Source organism: Cyclospora cayetanensis, unplaced genomic scaffold, assembly GCF_002999335.1.
Source record: "Cyclospora cayetanensis isolate NF1_C8 unplaced genomic scaffold, CcayRef3 CcayRef3_contig_1, whole genome shotgun sequence".
Lineage (NCBI taxonomy): Eukaryota > Apicomplexa > Conoidasida > Eucoccidiorida > Eimeriidae > Cyclospora > Cyclospora cayetanensis.
Genome location: NW_020312036.1, coordinates 496,736 through 521,296, shown reverse-complemented (window position 1 = coordinate 521,296; position 24,561 = coordinate 496,736). Strand labels below are relative to the sequence as shown.

The 24,561-nt window shown below is 53.1% G+C and overlaps 3 protein-coding genes across 3 annotated transcripts; 2 read left to right on the top strand and 1 right to left on the bottom strand.

The window, feature by feature from the left end:
* Nucleotides 1-867: 867 nt before the first annotated feature.
* LOC34618488 lies at nt 868-4,851 on the bottom strand. Its single transcript, XM_026336688.1, has 3 exons — nt 3,328-4,851; nt 2,417-2,763; nt 868-1,990 (listed from the first exon to the last, which is right to left on the bottom strand). The coding sequence occupies exons 1-3, from the start codon at nt 4,849-4,851 to the stop codon at nt 868-870; spliced, it is 2,994 nt and encodes a 997-aa protein (XP_026192473.1).
* A 6,655-nt stretch (nt 4,852-11,506) lies between these two features.
* Nucleotides 11,507-12,832, top strand: LOC34618487 (PRA1 family protein B6). Its single transcript, XM_026337822.1, has 3 exons — nt 11,507-11,812; nt 12,044-12,316; nt 12,620-12,832. Exons 1-3 carry the CDS (start codon nt 11,507-11,509, stop codon nt 12,830-12,832), a joined length of 792 nt encoding a protein of 263 aa, XP_026193607.1.
* Nucleotides 12,833-15,306: 2,474 nt separating this feature from the next.
* LOC34618486 (transcription factor IIIB 90 kDa subunit) lies at nt 15,307-23,433 on the top strand. The gene is made up of 11 exons (XM_026336627.1): nt 15,307-15,389; nt 15,724-15,802; nt 18,973-19,089; nt 19,697-19,860; nt 19,983-20,035; nt 20,102-20,167; nt 20,772-20,959; nt 21,409-21,705; nt 21,971-22,242; nt 23,062-23,110; nt 23,320-23,433. The coding sequence occupies exons 1-11, from the start codon at nt 15,307-15,309 to the stop codon at nt 23,431-23,433; spliced, it is 1,482 nt and encodes a 493-aa protein (XP_026192412.1).
* Nucleotides 23,434-24,561: the final 1,128 nt, after the last annotated feature.

The window sequence follows — 24,561 nt, the reverse complement described above, 5'->3', positions numbered from 1 at the left end:
CGTCCTGGTCCTCCCAGAAGTTGTTTTTAGATGGAGAAATCATGCGTAGGAACTAGCACGGGCAATGTGCAGCCGTTTGATAGGCTCGTGTGTTGCCAAACTGCGTGAAGGGTGTTGTGTCGGCCCCCTTCGCTGAGAGGAGTGCGCTCATCTAGCCGTTGCAAGTGCAGATACATCCCAACGCGTTTGAATACGAACTGCCCTTGTCAAAGTTGTTGCACTCGACAAAAGCAATAGTGGTCCGCCCGCGAAGTCACTGAACTCGCAATCTCGTGATTGGGATGACCTGAGCCTGAAACAACGGGGCGCCTTCATAAGGGATTTGGGCTTGTATGTTAAATATCCTACTGGAGTTAATGCTTGAACGCGAGTGGAGTTTGCAGTGCCATAAGCCTACTGCTACTTTGCTGCGGTTGGCTCCATCAGCAGGCGTTGAGAAACATGAAAAAAACTGGATCTACCACGAACTGGTAGAGCCATTCAGCATGCTTAGCTTTTCCTGCCAGTAGTACGGAGTGCGTTCCGCTGCCACGCAAATGGCGGCTTACCACCACGGCGGTTGTTAAGCCGCAAACGAAAATTAAATGGTTAGACTTGTTCATGTCCGCAAGCCAGAAGATGCGCCAGCTAGAGAGCGAGCGAAGCCAGAGGGCCGAATCTGAGCCTCGATCATAATAATATATTGTGCAGTGCATTGCCTGCATGCATGCATGTATGCACGGCAGCGGAGAGCCGCATGCCAACTGAGGCAACACGAGCGCTCGCATACACATCGTGAGCCTAAACTGCCGTCAACCTCTTCCACCACTGACCGCCATGGCAATGGGGATTTGCCGATCCTCTGGACCGACACCAGAAACAGAACACCTAGTTCGCACTCTCACCCGCCCCTACAAACTCCTCTCCTTGCGCGTCACTGTTGCTGTTGACAACAACGCTCCTGGGGGGTGCCTCGGACCCCTCAGGAGCCTGCGACCTCTTCTGCCAGCGCCCTCCAGGTCGAGCCATGCAGATTCCGAGCGAGGGGAATGCGGTTTCGTCGTCCACATTTGCATTGTACGGCTTTGCCGAGGCGACGACAGCAGGACGTCCACCGACTCCACCCCGTCCCCTGACCGAAGCAGCAGCAGCAGCAGCACCACCACTACTCCCGCCACGGCTACTGACATCACCTCGGCCTCCCCGACCTCCTCCACGCCCTCCAACTGCTCGAGGACGTCTTCCGAGATCGCCTCCGTCGACTCCATTCTGCGCGCGCGCCCCTGTGCTGTTACCGACGATCTCCTGCACCATGACCACTGCCTGGTCGATCGCCTCTTGGGAACCTAGAAGGTACACTGCCTGGGGCCGACCGTCTATGACGACACTGTCCAAGTTGCAATCGCTCTGTAGGCGGCGCACATTCGCCCCCTGACGACCGAGAATGGCGGGTACCGCCTCGCGAGGAACCTCGATTTTATGAGCAACTTTGCCGCTGCGCGCAACCTCGTCTTCCATCCGCTTGATGGCATCGGCCACGACATCGTAGCCTCCTAGACTCCCGCGAACGATGAGGCGCTCCCTGGGAACATCGACGCGGATGCGAATGCCATGCTCCTCCTCCAGAGCACGGTGCGCCTTGTCCGCAAGGAAGCACAAAGCGGCAGCCACCGACAACTCGAGCTCCTCTTCCTTCATTTCATCCAGGATCTGCTGAGCCATCTCGACCGCCTTTTGCACGGCGTCCGGGTGACCCGTGAAAGTCAGGGTAGCCTTCTCCCCATCGAGGAGAGGTGGCTTGCATGTAGCGCCGCTCAGCGTCTCGATTTCGTTCCTCTTTCCACGGTCAAGGATGCGCAACTGCGTTGCCTTGATCTCCAAGACCTCCGTCGCCCGACTCAGCTGATGCATCGCCGCTTCAACGGCCTCGACTGCCAGACGCAACGCCTCGGAAGGAGCAACCAGCAGCACACCCTCATCGCATCGCAGCAACGAGATCAGCTCGTGCGACCTGCATGCACCCCAACAACACACCGAAGCGGCATTCCCTCTAGGCGCTGCTCGCAAAGCTTCCAGCCCTATCTATACGCGGCAAACATCCCCATGGTGGCCATCTCTCCGTTCGCACATATCGCTGTGGATATACGCATATCGCTGTGGATATACACATATCGCTGTGGATATACACACATCGCTGTGGATATACACATATCGCTGTGGATATACACACATCGCTATGGATATACACACATCGCTGCGGATATACACACATCGCTGTGGATATACACACATCGCTGTGGATATACACACATCGCTGTGGATATACACACATCGCTGTGGATATACACACATCGCTATGGATATACACACATCGCAATGACCATCTCGACATACCCAAGACAGAGCGCCCTCCCCTCCAAAGAACGCCCCTCCTTACCTAATATGCGAGAAGTCGACAGCTGTGCCGCGGAGAATTCTAGTGGCCTTGAATCTGTCGCACTCGACAACCTCCACGCCGAATCCGCCAAACACCTCCTCTAGCTCCGCACAGGCCTTCTTGCACTCATCAGCACTGGCTCCCCTGATCGCCACAGTCGTCGTCTTGCTGAGGTCTCCTCGACGCGGCAGACGCACCAAAATGGTCACTCCCATGGCAGTCTCAATATCCTGAACCTTAGAACGTGTTCTTGCACTGCCCTGAATCATGGCCCGTGCCACTTCCGACTTGAACTCGCAGCGGCACTGAGACTGCCCTGCGTCGCTTGCCGAAGGGGAGCGAGACTCCTAAACATGCACATGCACACACATACATACACATACACATACAAACGGCCTGCATTGCGCGTGCACTCAAAATGCAGTAGTTGGTAAGGGCGCACATAGGCGTTGAGACAGAGACAATACACACACATACTGAGACAGAGACAATACACACACATACTGAGACAGAGACAATACACACACATACTGGGACAGAGACAATACACACACATACTGGGACAGAGACAATACACACACATACTGGGACAGAGACAATACACACACATATTGAGACAGAGACAATACACACACATACTGAGACAGAGACAATACACACACATACTGAGACAGAGACAATACACACACACATATTGAGACAGAGACAATACACACAAGCACAAATGGACAAACGCACATAAATCCACGCACACATACAAACGCACTTGCACACATCAGTCCCCACACATACACATTACGGCAGCTCGTAGAGGACAGCAATAGGCTCTGTGAGCACTGAGAGGAACGTCGCACGCGGCGATGTTAGCCTCTCTTGGCAGGCGCGAACGGAAGAAGCAGCACGTCTATTACCTTGATTTGGGGAATAGCCTTTTTGACAGTGGCCTCGTGACCAAGAATAGTAATCCACTTGTCTTCTAGCCAGAGGAGGACGTCGAGCTCTGCCTCGAGCTTCCGGAGGTTGCTTCCAGCGCTGCCAATGAAGGCCCCTATGTTTTGCCCCTCCAGTGAAATGCAGTTGGGCGCGGTGCTGAAGCCTATTGGGACTTGCGGAAAGTTGCATGCATTCAGGAATGCAGCACACTTGTCGCAAGCGTCTTGCACGTACCCAACGATGCTCAGGAGCAGACCCCTGTCACCCAGTCCCTTCTTCTCGACTAGCACACTGAACTTCCGCTCAACCTTGCGCAGCATGGGAGAAGGCTGGCCCTGCGGCGTCAGCAGAATGAAGCTTGCGTCGCTCGGCAGCGCAACGGATGCATTCACGAAGCTGGAAACTCCGTTCGCCTCGGGAAAAGCGGCCCCCACTTCCTGGAGCCGCTTATGCCACGTGGCCTCTCTCTGCTGCGCTCTGCGGTTGTCTGGGGCGTTGGCAGCTTGCTGCACAGCCTTGTGTGCGCTTCTCACGATCTGCTCAAGCGTGGCTTTCAGCTCTGCTGCCTGCTGCTGGAAGGCGCGCAGGTCGCTCTGCTGCTGGGTGAGCGCTAGCTGCTCCCTGAGGTGCGCCAGGTAGCGCAAGGACTCCTCCAGCTGAGCGTCACTGGTCGCATCTGCGGCGCCCCTTACCTCTGCGCCGTGTTTGTTTTGCTGCCCAGCTGCCCGCTGCTGCTCTTTTTGCTGCTTCTGAATGGTTTGCTCGGCCTCCTTGATCTTTTCTTGCATGTGCTGCACCGTAGAACGCTTGTTGATTGGCATCTTGGCCCCCGCGACCTCCTCTTCTTGAACCTCCTGCATCTCCTTCTGCAGCTGCGCAGCCGACTCAGCAATGCGCTTCGCACCTGCCCCATCAGTGACTTTTGCGCAACTGGCCTCGAGCTGAGCCACCTGCTTGGACCACTGCTGCGCGATCTGACTGAGGCGAGACGCATAGGTGCTGCCCCCCGCACCCGCCCGCATTGCGCTGTTCAACTCAGCCTCCTGCTGCCGCTGCTCTTGCTTCCTGATCTTCTTCTTAAGATTCTTCTTGCGGCTCGCGGACATGCCCGTCATGTCAATCTCTCTGCGCTGCGCAACCCCCAGTGGCGGCACAACAGCGTCTGTGTTCTCTGCAGCAGCAGCAGCAGCGCCTCCTGACTGGTCCGCTTGCTCTTTTGCAGCCGAACCGAATGATTTTGGTGTTGCAGCCGTAACGGAGGCCTTCGTGTCGGTCTCCGGAGGCGCAGCGGCGGAGTTCGGGGTGCCCCCTTGGCGAGACGCGCCCTCCCCCCCTTTCCGGGGTCGTCCCTGCTCAGCAACAGCGCCGCCTTTGCCGTCGCTGTTGCGTCCAGCGTCACTGCCCTTCGATACGTTTTCCCCAGATTGTTTTGCTATACCAGCAGCAGCAGCGGCAGCGCTGCCGGCAGCCGCTTCTTCGTCGGTCCTCTTCTTGCGAGCCATTCTGAGATGTCTTGGCCACCCCCGACGTCTACGAACTGTTTGTGGAATACGTAGGGGCTACGAAGAAGATCACAATTCTGGGAATAAACTATTAATTGCGCGTGCAATCCCCAGCCTATCTCCCGGGTACCACTCTGTGAGATGCCGAGCAGTGCGCCACCCGTCTGCTGCCGCAGCCCGTCTGGCCTCTATATCATCATCATGCGCCCCACAAAGCATAGGTTATTGTGCCTCACCAGCGAGTAGAACGCATCTAAATTACGTTTTATCCCCTAAATTTTGATCATAAAGGCAGGCGGAGCCAATTATTCGCACAAAAAACCAGCTACCAGAGCTGCGCACTCTCCGCAGCCCCTGTCCCAGTCGTTCTTGAGGCTTTTCTAGAAGGGGATTGTTCAGGCTCCAATATCCTACTCCGCGTCGATGGAAGCAACTTCAAGCTACTTGTGCAGTTTCGCCGCTACTGGGCCCTAATGTGCCCTTTCATCGCACATAGTGTAAACTCTAGCTGCTGGTCTCGCCTCCCCAGAAAGCTCGACATGGCTTTTCATGCCTGCGGCGATGACCCTCGATATCAGACAACTGGCAGACCATGAAAGGTGCCTCGAGGCATACGAGCCACGCGAGTACGTCATAAGTGTAGAAACGATGTGCCTCGTGGAAAACCACCATACACAGCAGATGCCGCAGTGCATGTGTCGCCGCCCAGAAACTCTTGACACTTCCTAAAACGTTAATAATATTCAACTAATGATTCGGGAGGAACTGGTAAATGCATTTTCTTCAGTGCTTCCTATTAATTGTAGAGCAATGGTGGCTCAACACATCAAGATGCAGTGGTGTGCGCATTTGTGGTAGATGTTACGTGCAAGCCGCTGTGAATGCTCGGAGTGCTTGGAGGGTGCAGCTACGTTGACTCCAGCTCTCCCGCTTCCCTCAAACTGGTAACTTTGAGGGGCACTGGCTAGAAGAGATAGTTTTGGAAGCAAAAACTTTTTCGTCAGCTTGCATTCAGTCTGGCGTTAAATGTCTCCTTACAGAGACCTCCGATGGGGTGCTACAGCTAGAAATACCGCAAGATTCGATGTAGTTGTTTTCCGCTCATTCACTGACTGTAAAGGCACCACGATTGCAGCTTTCTCTACAACTGTTATGGGTTTTCGATAGTTACTTTGTAAGTTAGTGCGCTAAGTCCCCATCAAAACATTCTGGGAAAAGAAATCCTATGGAGATGAAGTAGCGCGTGGTGCGCCGCCTCGTGGGGCGCCACAGGGAAGCTTTCAAGCTGCTGTGAAAGAGCTCCATAAAAAGACTTGTCAGCCGTTATTGTGTTTATGCATGCGTTGAGGCTATGCCAGCCAAGAGCTGTGGCAACTAAAAGAACAGGCAAGAGTCTGAGGACTTGATGAGCCGGCCACTCCCGTAACTCGCGTGGTACCCCATGGATGATAGGAACTTGTGCTCCTTACGGCGTGCTTTTCGCAAAGAGAATCACATCGCTGGCGGCTTAATCATGGCAAAATCGTTTTTCTGCCAGGGACTATATCAGCTCAAGTCTTACACATGTCCTAACTCATCGGCGTATGTTTAGATATGCTCGACGGCAAGTCTTCAAGAGAACTGAGAAAGCAGGAGAATGTGTCAGTAGACTGATGTCCTGATAACCATGAAATTCCGGTCCGTAAAAGCCACGCTGTAGATGGATAGCTGCTTTACCAGTGGTTTGTGTCAGGTGTATTCAAAGTCATACCTCCGCTGGCAGGAGGCTGGGCAAAGTCTAAGCGACGAAACTACAGAACGGTGGGGGCTTCAACATATGATGGACTGTTTGGGGTTTCACGAACTAAAGGAAATAATTCCTGCTTATACGGATGAGGAGGAAGAACCAGCTGGGACCTATGGACATAGGGTTGTGTCAACGCGGTATTGATTACATTCGAAGGGGAACGAGGAAAAATAGGGGATGCATGAAGGCAATGCATGGGGTATATGAGCCTCAGAAAATCCCCAAACAACACGCCTGCATCTGTTTTAGAAGTTTGAGTCATGTATTCACACAGCTACAAGCGCACGCAGCATAGGTAAAAACTTCCCAACTGGGTAAGCTCACTGGAAGCAGACTGCTTGGTGTGCAAAGAAGGTGCATCAAGGTAAAGGGAGGCCCCTCCGCAGGCTGCCGCGCAGTGGAGGAGGGCCAGAGCCAATAGAGCCGCAGTTTGTAGTCCAGAAGGGGTTAATTATGCGCCGATACAAGCTCACATCAATGGAAGAGAATGGGGACTGGCATTAATTGACACTGGATGAAGTGGACCTATGAGCCAAGGACACAACGCAGAAAAGCAAGTTGCCTGTTCACTCGATGGAGCCCCCCTTAAGACTCAGGCCTGATAACGGATTGCAGAACGCAAGGATTGTCAGGGATGCAGCAGTTGAACTCCATAAAAAAAACGGCATTTGATTTGATTACCATGACGAGTGGCTTCTGCACTCGCCCGGTGCACCATGATGGTGTCCGTGGCATGCCACGGATGATCAATTGCAAGTGCACATGTCGACACAGGTGCTCGCTGTAGAGGTCGGCATGCCAGGAAGCTCTAAGAAGAAGCATTTCCTCTCATCCTCAACAGAGCCCATTTTATCTAGGTTGAGTAGTGTAGAGTAGATGACCCCCAAGGTGAGGCAGAGTCATCATGCGGATGGCTCAGCAGTGCAATAAGCAAAGAAGGTTTTAAGCGTGCACCCCGTCTTCTCGGCACTGCAACTGCCATCAGGAACTTCGATTGCAACTTTAGCTGAGAAGTAGCAGGAATGGGCAAGTGTCAAGAGGGATCTCACAGATCAGCCAAGTAACGACGAGCCGCTAGCAGGCTGGCCACCTGCTCGTCGTCCAGTGCCTCGTATTGCGCAAACCCCTGGGTCAGTTCCATGCCGTAGTCCACTGAGCCAGAAGTCCCCACAGAATGGAGGTTCAGCGGTAGACGGATAATTAATCAAGAAGGAAGGTAGCGGTTTGTGCTAACTCTAAAACCCTGAGCAAGATCGCTGTCAGGCAGAAGTCTCAGATACCTGCTATTGGCAAAATGCTTAATCAATTGCACGAATAAACAGGCTAATTAATGCTACACTCAAAGGAGAATTTTCGCAAATCGCCTTCCGCCCATATGACAGGCACGAAACGACGTCCCACATTCGCACTGGCGAACTCGAGTGTACCTGTGGGCCATTTGAGCCCGTTACTGCTACAACTGAACTAAAGTGGGGAGTCGCTCAAGATCTTTATCATCACACCCAGAGAGGCGGTTGGCTGGGTGAACAAAATACATCTTAGTATTCAGCCGAAATGTTCGATAGCGACTACGGAACCTACAGCGTGCGCTTGAGCTGCTTTTTGGCAAGCAGGGAAGGTGAAGGCAATTAAGTGTTCGCTTTTAATCATAATCACTAAATGTCTGGGATTCCTTGTTTTGGCTGCGGGATTCGAACCACAACTGGCAAAAATTGAGCAACCTAAGACGTGGCCTCTACCTTTGCGCACCCATAGGGGCTTTGAGTAGGTCGATGTGCTGTATTACCGAAACTGCTTTTTCTGCATTTGCTCGACCGCTCCTTATTCGATTGATCCAATTAAGGAAACGCAGTTTGGGACTTGGAAAGAAGAGGCTGATGCCGCAGCAAGGACGGGTATCGGCCGCCGTAATGCTCCTCTGGTACTTACACTGGCCGATTATGAGCCTCACTTCTTAGTAGACAGCAAAGTTATTGCTTATCGCTCCCATCACTTCATCAAAACCAAGAATATACAGCGCAGGAGAAGGAATCCTATGCAGTGTGGTGGGCCGTGAAAAAATACGGGCTTTATTTCCACGGGCGTCCTTTTACTGTGCAGGCCCACCATCTGTCATTAAAGTATCTCACTAACAGTCTTCAGGACTTTGCTGATCTCACATGCATTCTTTGGCTTGGATGCACGCTGTCGTGCTTTTGCGACGCCCCGACGAATCAGTGTTGTGCAGCACAGTCGCTATTGTGTGTAATGATTCACGGTTCCTACGATATTGCGCTTAGAGCACGTTAAAACACGCCAATCTGTGCGCAAAAGTTTAAGAGGAAAAAGCACGGACTTTTGAGAAGCCGCGGTCAGGGGTGTGTTTGGAGCCCGAAAAGATGTTTTTGGTGAATCTGCATGCTGTGTACGGGTGCATTAGAAAAAGACTAGGCCAAATTTTTCTGCCAGCTAGTTAGCGCCGCTTGCTGCCCTCTCGAAAATCAATGCTTTGCCCCATCGATCTTCTAAAAGGTAGTGGTGCCACAAAACGATCTTAAATGGCTTCTTAAAGACGTTTCAGCTCTTCTGGAATTGTTCACCGATTTCACCGCGCAGGCAAGTGACCCGAATGGAGGTAAAAAGTTCAGCAGGATGCCGTAGAAAATCTGAATTTCCGGCCTATTGAGCACGAGGGCACGCCGAACTGGAGTAGTTAATGAAGTGTGGTGGGGAACGCTTACTTACGCGTTTGACGGAGCTGCAGCTGCCGGCTCTGTTATTTGCGAAAGGACTTGCTGCTCGGTTTGGCTAACAATAGTACCTTTTGTGGACGGTATTCCTCGTAAACCTTGTCTTTCCCCAGTGCATGTGCTGCATATGAGAGCTACCTTTATGTATGAATATTGCTGGAACAAATCCCAGTCACCATACTCAAACCTACTTGCAGGAACTCTCAAGCATATTGTGTCCACATTCTTTCTTGTGCCTTTTTTGAGGCATAAAATCCGAGTATTGTGCATGAACCGGCTAAAATTGCATGCAGATACTGCTGCATTAGGCGCGGAGGCACTGCTGGACAGCACGTATCTCGAATCCCTTCACACGTATTACTAGTGTTATGTTTTCTAGTAGTACGAGGCTCACTCATTTTAGTGCTTTGACGACAGCGAGCCATCGTGAGGCAGCAGGTGAATCGGTTCGATTTCTTGTTTACCGCTAACTACTGCTCTTGCTTATGCCCTTCTATTTAACCTTGCCTCGTGTCGCAAACTTCGCCCTTGTCATTCTCACTGATTCAGTATTGCTGCCTGCATGGCAGGTGGCGATTGGCGGAAGTATCTGTTTCCTGCACGCAATCGGTGTTGAAGGCAGGAACGGAATACGCGGCTGCATGCTAGAAATAGGGGAAGAGAAGTAGCGTCCTGAGCTACACTACACCACTTCCTAATCTGCTGTATTTCATTGCAATAAGTAAAGTTTTTAACTGCCTTTTTGTTAGTAGATTGTGTTTAGTACCGACTACTGGACCCTCAATACAAGAAGACGCAGTGTTGCGTGCATCTGCGTTAGTTGTTACGTGTAACTAGCTATTTCTGCTCACGCTCCGAGTGTTCTAAGGGTGCACTTAAGCGCCCGCTTGATGTCCCTCTTCCCTCATGTCGGGAACTCTGGCAGGCGCGTCATAAAAAGGAAGCAGCACTTTTGAGAAACATCCAATAACTTTTATTTTGCCTTTTTTGAGTCGAATGATACGCGACTCCCCAGATGGAACGTTACTTCCTACGTCCAAAGCCCAAGCAACGCGTAACAGAAAACAGTCTTTTTGGACGCTTGTTGTGGTCCTTCCCGTTAAGCCAGAACTCTGTAGATTGAAGGTTGCGAGGTGTCTTAATCTCCTTTTTGGGAAAAAGCCGGTGGCTGTACGTGCAGGCCAGGCACCCGCTAAAAAGTTGTTCGTAACAAGTGGAGCAAACCCCGGCTCTACAGAGCGAAAATGGAACAACGGATAAACTAAGCATTGGGTCGTGGACTACGTCTTAAATGGATGCAAAATCGTCTACTGGAACCTGCAGACCTACAGGTTTACCCACCACAAAACAACCGAGAAAATGGTAAATGGACGCCTGCCTCGGTCCCCTTCCTTTCACTCTTTACTCGGCGAAATTATCTGAGAGTGAGAGACAGGAAGCTCACACTGAATTCATTGAACGACCCGATGCCTTTTGCCCCCAACTGTAGCTTCGTAAGTGCCTGATTGGGGTCACTTAAACTCTAGTACTCGCAGTGTATTGGCAGCTTTATGCCAAACGAGGCACTCTGGCCGAGTTGACAGCAACTCCATAGGGGTTCCCATCTGCACTCATGCGAGGAGATTATGTTCTAGTTAGGTAAACTAGGAGACTTTGCAGAAGTGCCTTCTCTGCGCTTAAGCTCGGGCCTGCTTCAAGGCTGCGCGCTGGATTAAGGAAGAGATAAGGAAGGCAGTTCATGGACATTTTGCCCAATAAATTGTGCCAACAGGAGTGAAAGAAGAATATACTTCAATTGCCTTTTTGTGCGCCCCAGGAAGCTCCCCAGACACCGCAACAGTTGGGTGAGAGTGACTATTGACCGATAGGACAGAGGCAGCAGCAGCGTTGTCGCTGGGCGATGGCAAATTGTGCAGCTTCCTTCCAGCAAGCAATCTCCTTCAAGCTATAAAAATGACTGAAAGGATATAGGTGAATGGTTTTTGGTTCATGGAATTGTTCGCGGCAGCTGTATCTTTATGTTGCCTATTGTCGGCAGCTCGGGTCCCCCCTACAGCTCTGGGATTTGCGCTTGCTCGGCCTTGCTTTCTCTTTAATTTAATCCTAGCACATCATTAAATCTCTTGTATGTGCATTCAAGATGATGCTAGACACAGCTGGAGGTGCCGCAGGCGGTGATCAGCTGTCCGCATCAGTCATAGACGACTTCTATGCGAGCGACGCCCCGGACCAACATGTGTTTTCGGGTCCCGTTAGCCCCTCAGCCAGCTTCAACAATGAAGCAGTCACACAGAGCCACCCACCAGACGAGCTGACCCATGCTACTCACCCAGCGGCCTCACCCGCCACTGTCTCCTTGGGTGGTAATACACCTGATTCTGTGGGTCTCGGCGGGAGCCTTGATGGCAACAAGATCCCCGGGGGCGCAAAGTTTGCAGTTTCTCAGGTGCACTAGAATCCTCTGCAGTCTGATCACCCTTGCTCGCCCCTTTCCAGCCGCGAATGCACTGGCTACGTGGAGGAAGTCTTCCACTGCAATTGGATTGACCGAGGCGAATAGAAGCATTATTGCACAGCCATACCTTCCCGCGCTTTGTGTCTCAGCAAGGCTAAGTTCAGCGAAGCTAATTGGAGCCTTTGATCTCGGTCTTTGGGTTGTGTGCGTCGCCATCTGCAGATCCATGGGGTGTACTTGGCGCTGCACCGTTCGGTGCTGAGCCGTTGCGCGCCATGGAGCGAATTTGCCATGACGTCTTCTTTTCAGCGGCCGGGCACAGGAGCCGCGGCAGTTGACAGGATGGAGAGGAACATGCGTTATTTCGCCACCAACTATTTGTGCATCTGCGGCGCCCTTGGTGGGGTTTGTGCCCTCCTAAACCCCTCGGTATTATTCCTTTCTGCTCTTTGCGGGGCTCTATGTGCCTTCGCTTCATTCAAAGGAGAAGTGCAGGTGGGTTGCTCGCGCAAGCATTCTGTCGTGATGCTTTTATAGATGGCGAGGTCTCGCTCTGAGTTGTCAAATTCACAGTGGTGTTTGTCTCGGTCCTAACTCCCGCTAGTGGCCGACTGACAGCTTATTTGTGGTGTCTTTTTTGATGCGGTAGCGCACGAAGTCTCTGTCATTTTCTTTTCCCCCTGCCTTCCCTCCCACCTTGCCTCCTGCTCCTCGTGTTTCTGCACCGCGTCATTGAGCCCCCTCTCATCGCCGACCCCGTTTGCTGTGTTGCTTCTGCCTGCATATGCCGCTGCTCAGATAGGGGATACGACGCTCTCTAAGCGAAGCTTTCAGACCGCGGTTTGCGCCTGCGGCGCCTGCTTGCTATTCCTCTTCGCTGGCAACGCGGTGCTCACGCTGTTATTCGTCTGCTGCCTCATTGTGGCTATACACTCGGCACTTCACAAGGGTGTCTCCTACCAAACCATCGCACAGAAGAACGCTCCCCCGCACGCAGACCTGGGAGTATAAGGGTTGACCTAGACACAACGTTTTGAACTAGACTGCGTTGTGAGGAGGCCGCGAGTTCATCTTTCGCAGTTGGGGGCGTTTTTCCGAAGACACACGAGGGACCAAACTACTTTGTTTTCCATGGGCGAAGAAGCAGGCGTATTCTGCTCTCGCGTAAGCTTTTCCTGAGGAGGCGGCGCCGGTGGCTTTGACCGCAGGACCAGTAGGAGATGGGGTTGTCTGGGAGTACCTCAAGATAAGGGGTGGTTGGGAGCTAGAACTCAGCGATGATATGAAGGGGCCCTATCTAGTCCCGCTGAGCGCACTGTCTCTGGGTGGCCAAAGGATGGGCTGTTCACTGAACCCTTTGACCCCAAGCGAAAACTGGCCTTGTTCGCGTCACCTGCTCTTTCTCTTGTGCCGCAAGCAGCGGTCGCCGATAAAACGTTGCACACCATTAGCACGACAACCCGCCTTTGAATGGTGCAGCGCAAAGTCGAGGCATCCCGTGATGCCTTCTTTAAGAAAAATCGCGGAGAGCATTACGCAGAGGCAGGCGGAAGCACCGGGCTAATACGCCTTAATATCACGTCCCTTAGGGCCTGCGGCCAAAAGGTTTTCGAAATTCCAGACTCCCATCGGATGCAAGTTAGAGTCACACGCTTCACCAAGCTACAAGTTCCCTGCCCCCGCTGCTAGCCCCCGACCAGAAGGGTTGACGACAGAGGTGTGATTGACTGCACGCGTTGAATGCTCCAGTGCATAGCTGTAGATGCTACCACGGCAGCAGGACGCTTCACGGCATGCATTGCTTCAGTAGTACGGGGCGAACCGTGGTATGCCACATAAACTTGGGGAATGAGAACGGTCAGGCCCCGAATGAGAATACCTCATCAAGTACTGGCAAACACGACTTGTTTATTCAGAGTTCTTAAGTGTAGCTTGGTTTACTAGCGGAGAAAGCTCAACGGGTGCCGGTAGAGGGTGAGATACGGCCACGGGTGGGCACACGCATTAAGGCAAAGCGGAAGAAGGGTTGGAGGGAGAAGTTACATTCTGGAGCAGATGACGGCTCAGTACTGGATGCTGCTAGGGGTCCAAGGCCCACATGCAGCTCTGGGAGTTTTCTACAGAGTCGCTCTTTCTCAACCCCGCTTCCCGCCAACACCTGGGTTGCATAGCCATGCACTGTGGCAGCGATGGAAAGACAGCACCAGCTGTCCTCATTACAGCACGTGCTTCTCCACTCGCTCTGCGTGTCGTCTAGTAGACCTATCAGCGGCAGCGGCTGGCTTCTGCTGTCGCTGTCGCCCTCTAGGCAATAGGTGTACCAATGGACTGCAGCCTATACTGCGCAGGCGACATCAGCCCTTCCAGGCCATATTCAGCAGGCCTTACATTTGGTGAAGGATAACGGAGATCCTTGCATATAACCCGCCTTAAGCTCAGTTTGCAGCGCAGGCTGGTGTCTACAGAGGGGCCTGCCGGCTGGAATGCGAGCAGGACGTTCGATCCAGGCTTGCTGCGTGAACAGGCCCAGAATCATTCAAGGGGTGGCATCGCTTTCTAAAACTCGCGCTGCCCATAAAAACCTACACGTGCACACACTCAGAGGGAGAGGAAAGACCTAACAAGAGGAGGAAAGCCTCCTCCAAACAAAGCCGCCAGAGAAAGAACGCGGGGGAAGGGCGCCACACCCCCACCTCGAAAATCCCGGGAACCCCTCTACAGCACGAACATCTCTGGCGCTATGCGGCTAGTATTCTGTTAAATTTTGCATTTCTCGTGGCCGGTGAGACTCTGCAACTGGAACCTACAGAGCTCTTTGGAGGCTGCTGCAACCGATGCCCCTCGAGGTGCTCAGGTGAGGGGCCCCTCCTTCGGCGCATCGAGGCGACCAATTTGAACAGCAACGGCGTCTTTTCGAGCGGCACATTGACAACACCTCATTTTCTGCTACACGCTGCCTGCTGCAGATTTTGAGGATTCAAAGTCCTTAGTATTGCTTTCAGGGGGAGGGGCCCTCGAGCGTGCTCGAGGGCCCCTTACCCTCCCTGTTTGTGGCATTGCCAAGTATTATCGGGATATTGCCATCTCCATTCCCTTAAGCTCCAAGTTTTAGGTTCCTGGTGTCTGCCCCCCTCTGCTGCCTGTGAGGACTTGTAGCTGCCTGCCTAGGCGTGAGGGAGGCAGCTACGCTACCGACCGCTGAAGAATTTCGTCTGCCTAGGGACCCGCGCCTCCCTTTTTTCGTAACTTCCCGCACTGATAGTCCTTAATATCGCGTGCGAGTGGTGATTACTGGAGCCGCTGACGCTTCCAAGACAGGGTGTTCTCTGGATCCAGTGCCTCATGGCCCCTGCGCCTGCGTAGGGAAAGCGGCGCGAAGGCAGAAAGCCCACCCCATTGCTTGACGTCGAGGCCTCTGCTGTACATACAGAGGAGCTTCTGAAGAGACTGACTGCGGCAGGGTTAGAGGTGCCCAGAGCAAGGCTATGACCGCCACAGCGTCCTGCCGCTTTTGCGGCAGTGAAGAACTGGAGAGGAGCGAGCACAAGGGCGAACTTACCTGCTGCAGGTAAGAGGCGGCAGCACGAGCTTACTATACAGCCTTCAAAAGAGCATCCGCAGTACCTGTGTGGGGAGCAGGTGGTCCTGTGGGGTTGCCTTTCTTGCTCGACGGCTGCCTGCACACTTCGAAGTCGTTTTTTCACAGCGCACAAGCTGCTTGTTGCCCCCGCTGTCTATCCATGAGGATGCGCGTCCTCGCCACTCGCGAAGAATCTGAAAGCGGAGAAAAAGAGACCTCCTGGCCTTTTAAGGCCTCCGGTACTGCTGCTGCCTGACACTGATGCTGCTGCCTGACACTGATGCTGCTGCGGATGTGGCTTCTTCCTGATGTCTGTGCGCAGATGCGGCGCTGTTTTGGAGGAGAGCGGCGTTGTAGAAGGTCTCCAATTCGCGGAGTCTTCGGGAGGTGGCATGGCCATGGCAAGCCTCCTCCCGTTGCTGCTCAACGGGCTTGCTGCCCGCATCCCTTGTAGTGTTGCTCAGAAGGGCGCACAAATAGCGCTCTTTGCCTATCTTTCTTTCTTTCTTAACTTCTTAACTTCTCTCTTTCTCTCTCTCTAAATATATATGTATATATATGTCTCTATTTCTCTCTCTATGTATGTATGTACATATGTATAGCTCTATTAATCTCTCTATTTCTCTCTCTCTGAGCGGCTAAGCCTCTGGAGTCTTCACGGAGCCACTCGCCTCATAGCAGTGCCTTAGCGTCGCTGTGTATCGTCTGCGTGGGACGTCTGTATCATGCATAGCCACCCTCACACCGTCTCCTCGCAAAAAGGCGCACCCTACTTTCTGAGATGGACGCTATTATTATCGCGGCATCTTGCTTCCATAATCTGTTGCCATGCGTGGTGCCTGCGGCTCTTGAGGTGTGGCTAATCTCCGTGGTTATTGTTTGCTGTCTGCGCCCTCAGGTAGGGCGTTTTGTTCCAGCAGGTGGCACTGGAAGGGGTCTTGGATTTGGTGGAGGGGAAACGCGGGAGCAGGCACTTCAAAGAGGACTCTCCAACATCCAGTCTGTTGCAGGTATGTGCGGCTTTACCGCTACTGCTACTACTGCGCTCCTGCTCACCTGCTCCTGCTCCTTCTACTCCTACTGCGCTCCTGCTGCTACTGCTGCTACTATATATGGTGCTGCTACTACTGCTACTACTGCGTTCCTCCTCCTACTAATGCTCCTGCTACTACTGTGCTCCTGCTCCTGCTACTGCTACTACTACTACTGCGCTCCTACTGCTGCTAATTCTACTGCTACTACTGCTACTGCGCTCCTGCTGCTGCTGCTGCTACTACTGCTACTACTGTCACTGCTACTACTGCTACTGCTACTACTGCTACTACTACTACTGCGTTCCTCCTGCTACTGCTACTACTGCTACTGCTACTACTGCTACTACTGCTACTGCTACTACTGCTACTGCGCTCCTGCTGCTGCTGCTGCTACTACTGCTCCTGCTACTACTGCGCTCCTGCTGCTACTGCTGCTACTGCTCCTGCTGCTACTGCTCCTGCTGCTCCTGCTGCTACTGCTGCTGCCGCTACTACTGCGCTACTGCTACTGCGGAATCAAAGCGAGGTCCTCTTCACTTCCGTAGAGCGGCAGCTGGGTAGGGCGTCTTTGTCCTTGTGGTGGCGCTGCGGTTGCTGTCTCTGCGATTGCTTCCACCTGAGCCTTTTGAGTTCCTCGATGAGGGGTCACGGGAGATGTTGCGCGCAGCAGCGGCAGCAGGTGTAGCCTGTTGGTGCTGTCTCGCTGGGGTGTCCGTCCGTCCTCTTTCGCCCTTCCGTGAATCTCCCGAGCTGCGTTTGGTTGCGCGATCCCTAGCGACTCTTGCAAGGGGGGAAGCTAAGCATGCAGGTTCTTTTGTTCGACTTTCATGGCCTGTTTTGTGCCGCTGCCGCTGCTTGCTGCAGACCGACTGCGGCTCTCCCCCCAGCACGTAGCCTCCGCTCACCGGTTGTATCTCATGGCCTCTCAGCGCAACTTCAGTGTGGGGAGGCGGGGATCCGTGGTGGCTGGAGCCTGCCTCTATGCAATCTGCAGGAGAGAGAGGACTCCGCACCTCCTCATCGACTTTTCGGATGTTCTTCGGTAAGAGGAGGCCTTTGAGGCAGGCCCTAGACGAAGAGTTTTAGAAGCAGTGATTCCTTTTTACAGCGAGCGGTGATAGGAGGAGAGGGTTCTTCGAGCAGCGACGCCCCTCTCCCCCTCCTTCCCCCGCAGAGTGTGCCACGACGCCGTGGGATAGTCAGTAGCCTTGGGCTGGTGATATCCAGCTGCTGCTTTGGATGCTGGTTAAAGGTGGCTTGTGCTCGTGCACGAGGGTGTGGGTGCCTCTGCTGCGTGAGTTCCTGCTGTGCTGCAGCGTCAGCGTTCGCTCTCTAGGCCAGGTGAAGACACACTCCCTCCACAGCGGCTAAAACCTGCAGTCGCATTTTCCCCGCAATTGCATGATCACAGGCCTCTGTACACGTTTTGCTGCACAAGACTGCGCTGCCATCCCGTGCCTGCTCCTGCTTTTGCTGCTCCCAAACCACTACACGGTGGCCAGCAGTGCGTAAAGGGCGCGCGCGTGGTATCGCCGAGGCGTAGATCGTTTGTGGCTTACCTTCATCTTTCTCTCTCTGTCACTTTCCTCCTCTCTCTCTGTCTCTTTCTTCCTCTCTCTCTTCCTCTCTCTGTCTCTTTCTTCCTCTCTCTTTTGCTGTCTCTTTCTTCCTCTCTCTCTGTCTCTCTCTCTGTCTCTCTCTCTGTCTCTTTCTTCCTCGCTCTCTCTCTCTCTTTCTTCCTCTCTCTTTCTCTCTCTCTGTCACTTTCCTCCTCTCTCTCTCTCTTTCTTCCTCGCTCTCTCTCTCTCTTTCTTCCTCTTTCTTCCTCTCTCTGTCACTTTCCTCCTCTCTCTCTGTCTCTTTCTTCCTCTCTCTCTCTCTTTCTTACTCTCTCTCTTTCTCTCTCTGTCGCTTTCTTTCTCTCTCTCTTCCTCTATCTGTCTCTCTCTCTTTGTCTCCTTCTTTCTCTCTCTCTGTCTCTGCAATGTCTTGTCTCTCTCTCTCTCTCTTTCGCGCGCTCGCTCGCTTGCGGAGAGGCTTTTGAAGGCTCTGCCAGGGCATGTTGGCTTCCATCTTTCCGCTAGGATTGCGAATAATGTCGGCGAAGTGAAGTGTTTGAAATGCTGCGATCTCAGCAACTCCGTGCACGATTTCATGCGGTGTGCCATTGGGTATGTGTGTGTATGTGTGTGTGTCTTGATCAGGTATTCATGAAGCTGTTGCGGGTGCTTCACGTCCAGGTACCCCATGTAGATCCGTCTCTTTTCCTTGACCGCTTTGCTGCACAGCTGCAACTGGGGGAAAAGACGCAACAGATCGCACAAACTGCCGTCCGTCTGGTGCAAGTAAGCAGCATGCGCGCTCAGCTGCTTTGTCCGCTTCCCGTTCTCCCGCGAGATGCCTGATGCTGATGGCTTTTCTTCTAGAGCGCCTGCCAGACGCGAAGAGAGCAGCTCCACACATTTCTTCACTACGGCTTTCTGGCCACCGTCTGCATGTTTTGCATGCGCTCTGCTGTGTTTCTGCATGTGCTTCAGGCTATGAGGAGAGATTGGATTACCACAGGACGAAGACCAATGGGACTCTGCGGCGCGGCTCTCCTAATTGCGGCACGGTATCATGACGTACAAATCGATGCTGAAGAAGTTGCTACCGTAAGAAGCGAATGACACAGCAATCAAATTCTCCTCCCACACCGTGTCGTCTTCTTCGCGCGCTGGCTCGATTTCTCCCTCTTTCCAATTCCTCTCTCTCTTCCAGTCTCTTTCTCTGTCACTTCCTCTGTCTCTCTCTGTGTCTCTTTCCTCTTTCTCTTTCTTTCTCTCTCTGTCTCTTTCTCTTTCTGTCTCTCTATCTTTCTATCTCTTTCCAATTTCTGTCTCTTTCTCTTTCTGTGTCTTTCTCTGTCTCTTTCCCTCTCCTTTTTCTGTCTCTTTCTTCCTTTCTCTCTGTCTCTTTCTCGTTTTCTCTCTCTCTCTCTTTCTCTCTGTCTCTGTCTCTCTCTCTGTTTGGCGAGTTGCCCTCCTTTGCCAGACCCCCCGGCCTCCCCTCCTCCTTTTGGCAGATTTTCGCATATGTGCGCAATGCAACTAGCACTTCCGGCTCTCTCCTTTGGTGCGTGCCGCCTCTAGTTCAGTGTATTTCTTTTTGTACGCCTGCATTCGGAGGCGCTTGTCCTTTGTTGCCCACCGTCGCTTCCTTCTGCACATCTGCTGCTCGCGCTTTCGATATTTCTTCTCCACTGTGCTGCTCTGCGTGCAGGCGGTCCGTGTGTCTTGCCCAACCCTCTCAAAGCGGCTGTACGAGTTCAAGAAAACGGCAGTTGCACAGCTGCCAGCCTCAGCCCTGGGGGAGACAGACCTGCTGCAGCTTCCCGCCTTGCCTCTTCCACCGTGCCGCCTCGCTAAAAAGCGGCACCAGCAGCAGCAGTCACCGACTCAGCAGCAGTCGCAGCAGCAGGCAATTCGAGACAGTAAGCGATGTCGCTTCCTGAAGGCGGAAGGGCGAGAACATCGGTTCTGGGAAGGACCGTGGCATGACGCGCAAGCGTCATGTTTTTGGCTGTAGTTGCATACTCTGCGAGCACCCTTCGCAGGACGGGCAGAAAAATTCTTCATGGCTAGTGCATGCGGACTGAGGGTTGTTTTTAATTGTCGGAGTCTAAAGTTTGGGGTTCGATGTGTCTTGCAGAAAGAGAAGCCCCTTTGCCCTTGGGAGATGGACCTGCAACAGGTACTCCAAGGGATTCTCTTCCTGTCACTCATCCCTACCTGTATTTCTGTCTGTGCATTTTTTCTTAAGCGACAACCTGTGTATAGAGAAAGATGTACCTATGTGTGTAGAGAGATGTACCTATGTGTGTAGAGAGATGTATCTATGTGTATAGAGATGAGCTTATGTATATAGAGATGGGCCTATGTGTAGAGAGAGATGAACCTATGTGTAGAGAGAGATGAACCTATGTGTATATAGAGATGAACCTATGTGTATATAGAGATGGACCTATGTGTATAGAGATAGAGATATGGTCCAATGTGTATAGAGATGAACTTATGTATATAGAGATGAACTTATGTATATAGAGACAGGCCTATGTGTATAGAGAGATGAACCTATGTGTGCGCTCCCTTCAACACAGCCGGGCCTCGTTTTATACTTGTTTCCTTACCCTTGGAATGAGCTCTTCTTTACCATATTCCATCGCTTTGCCTGTGGCATTTCCCCTGTGCTTTCTTCTGCTTTTCGCGTCTGCGGGGATCTTAAGGCTTTGCTAGTCTGCCTCGCCCCTCTATCCCCAGTTTCCTGCTTCCCTGCGTCTTGCCGTGTGTTAACGCAGCCGATGCAGCATCTCCTGTGGAAAAGGCTGCATCCGAGCTTCCTGCGACTGCTGGGGACCCGCGGCCTTCTCCAGAAGCTCCTTCTGCTGCTGATCAAACAAGCGGGGGGGGAGGATATGACTCCCACACAGGAATAATTCCGCTGGCGTCGCAGCGCGTGGAAGGCAGTGAGGCCCTTTGCAAAGAGGTACGCTGCTCTGTCTACCATCTTTCCACCATTGCATCTGTATTTCTGTCTGTGTGTGCGTCTGTCCATCTATGTGTCGGTCTGTCTGTCTGTGTATGTGTGTGTGTGTGTGTGTCTGTCTGTCTGTCTGTCTCTCTCTTTCTCTCTATGTACTGTTTCTACGTGCGTGTACGGGGCTTTTTCTATCGTAGAGAGCCGCCGTGTGCCGTGTCAGGGCCTTTGCGTTCTGTCTCCACGGCCAAAAGAATATCCTTTGGGCTGCTCGTGGCTGTGTGCATGCACAGTGCGAGTCTCCCGCGAGAAGGACGCACTCGATGTTTGCTGGCTCGTCGCTTCCTGCCTGGTCCTTACGCTCGCCGCATGCAAGGCCTTTTTTTCGTGTGTCTCGTACGGAGACTTTGCGTCTCACGACCTCGAGCCTGCACACTTACGTGCCTTTGCTGCCGCAGCTTCCGTCTTCTGGAGACATCCTCTCTGTGGCTGGCTGGATGGTCGAAGTCATCAGCGCTCCTTCTGGAGCTGCAGCAGCAGCATCAGGAGGCGATACAGCTGTAGCTGCTGCCGCAGTAGCAGACGCAGAGGAAGACGATGGCAGGTGCAGGGCAGGCAGTGGTGGAAGCTTTGCGGGGGTGGCCGCAGAGACAGCGGAATGCGAATACGCTGAGAGGGGAGATCGCGAGGAGGAGGAGACCATCAGGGCAGCAGATAGCGTGAACCCTCTTGCGGATCTCTTGAGATCAGTGCGGGTATGAGCTTCTCGAAGGTGCTGCTGCTGCTGCTTTATGGCTGCCTCGTGCAATCCCCGTCTTGCTGCTGTCGCTGAAGCATGCGTGCGCGGAAAAGTTTCTGGGAAGGGGGAGGGGAAAAACCGCTGGAGGACTATGCACCTAAGCAGATCACTGGGCTCGTTGTACTGCTGTTCAGTTTGCTGAAACGTTTTACAGAAGCGATAGTAGCAGCTCCCGGAGAGAGAGTTGTCTTTGTGCGCCTCTTGAGATGATGCCGCTGCAGGCGAGGGTCGACGAATTGCTGCCAACCTCGGAGGTGTCGCGTATCACTGCAGACGGTGGTAGTCGACACACAGTGCCCGTGCTCCTCTCTGCAGCAGCGTCAACAGCAGAGGCAGCTCCCACAGCGAAGGAGACAGCAGCAAGCGCCGCATCAGCCTCCAACGCAGAGAGAAGAGGGGCTGCTGTCGAGGACGAGGACGCAGGTGATTCAGATGACGGCCTTGACGATATGCTGCTCACAGAGCAAGAGCGAGAGGCAAAGGCCCTTATCTGGTGCGGAGATTCTTTTGCGGCACGAGCGGCTGCGGTTGCTCTTTGCATTTCTCACAGTTTCCTCTCTTTCTTTCTCTTTCGCTCCGTCTATTCTACACTCTTGTCTGTGCCGCCCTCCGTACCGTAAAAGTCTCTGGATTTGACATCCCTCCACTTCCTTGCCCCCTAACCTAAAGATGCTCCTCATGGGGTTTGCGGTTGCAGAGGTGGCGGGTGCTTTCCCTTCGCCGATGACACGGAGGATGCATGCTTCTCCATCGCGCTCGCTCTGTGTATGTGTATGGTGTTGTATGTGTGTATTTGTTATGTTATATATATACATAATACATACATATAGATATATATATGTGTGTGTGTATGTGTATGTGTATTTGTTGTATGTGTATGTAGTGTTATATATATATATATGTCTACATATATATATATATATATGTATGTTGTGTGTGTCGGCTGGCGCTAGGGACGACTTAACACGCGACATTATGCCCGAGGTGCATCGGCGTCTTCGGCAACGGAAGCAGAAGGAGCGAGAACAGCAACACAACCCCAGCAAGAGGTGTGTATGCGCTGCTCTTCTTGTGCGTACGTTGTGTTGCCTCGCCCTGTGTGCCTCTCTGCATGGCGTTTTGGGCCACATGTGCTAAAGTTGCCGGAGGACTTTTTTTATGAGTCGTGAAGGCTCGGTCCTTGTCGCTCTCGTGTCAGTTCGAAGGATCGCATGCCTCTTTCATGAACTCGCAACACACCGCTCTTCAGCGCCTTTCCTCTCTGCTTAGTCATGGCTTGCCAACGCACGAATTTTCTGCTGCGTCTCCGCAGGCGCCGTCCACAGGCTCGACGAACAGCAGCCCTTGCAGCTGCCGCCAGTGTATGTACACTTCGACGAACACAACGCATGCAACTAGAGCCCTTTTTTTCTGGAGGCCACAGGGAGCACCACGAAGCATCCACCTACCCATAACAGCACGCCTAAATGCCCCCTACAGTTGTGTCTGTTTGCTTGCCCTCCTGACACCTTCTTAAGAAGCAACGTGCGTGTGGGGATGCTGCGCGTGCATGAGGGCCGCTCTGCTGCAGGCAGCGGAGTCGGTTCGACTTTCGCTGGAGAAGAGAGGAAAGGGCCTTGCTCAACGCATCGATGAGGAGGCCCTTGAGGCACTTTTTGCTGCCAGAAGGGTTGTCGAGCTATAGGACTGTCGCCACACTACCAAGCATTTAACATGGACGGTAACCCCATGTAGTTTGCGTTCTCACGAAAGTCGGTGGATGCTCGGGGGTGTCTCTTACGGAGGCCACTGTGTTGCCTTTCGCAACTTTGGCGATTTGCGTTTCACTGGCAGTTACTGCTGCGCCTCCCAAGGCTCCCCAACCAAACTGGCAGTTCCAACACGTGTTAACCCTACCCGCGCAATCTACAGGGGCCTCTAAATGCACACTGAGTGCTGCTTTTGCTGCCGCTCTACAGAGCTTTGTGGGGGCGCCACTATTGCTATTGCTGCTGCTGCTGCTACTTGAGGGCTAGCGGATATACACTCGCACTACAACTGCAGAGGAGGACAGACAGGCTTGTAGGCCCTACTGTTCTATCTGAAACAGTTCATGAATTTAAATCGCTTCAGTTGTAGAGGGCTCGTCCGCTGCGGCGGCAACGACAGCACCAGCCGTGTCCATAAGCCGCTCGTACGCCTCCGCAAGCGCAGCAACATCGGCAGCCTGCAGCAAGTGCCGAGGTGTAGCGACAGATGAGAGAGCAGCGAGGGACCTCCGCGATGCGCGAGACAAAAAAGCTGCCTCTTCTCGCGAGTGCTGCTGTTCCTGTGCCTGCTCCTCTTGCTGACCTTCTAGCTGTTGCTGTCGCAGCGACTGATGATGCAGCAAAAGCTGCTGCCGAATGTGGCGTGCTGCGTTTGCAAGAGGGGGGAATGCAGCAGCGGGGAGAGAACTCGGCAGGGGTTCAGGCCCGGCTACAAGTGCTGTTGCGGCTTCCTGAAGTGTGTTGAGGTGTCGATACAACGAAAACGGCAGCGCGTCGAGTTCTTTTACGGCTGGCGACGCAGCAGCCGCCTCCGAGCATATCCGCTTCTCCTGCATGCAGTGCAGCAGTACCGGTAGTAGGTGTGACAGTGCAACAAAGAGCCTCACGAAGTCTTTAAGGACCAACGACGTGATGTGCTGCGGCGGCAGCTGCTGCAGCAGCTCCACGCTCAGAGGCCCTATAATCACTGCCGCTGACATTACGTGCTGCTGTTGTTTATTTACCGCGCGTTGGAGCTGAGCTAGGGCGCCGAGGCAGCGGACGAAATGTCTGGCGGGAGTGCC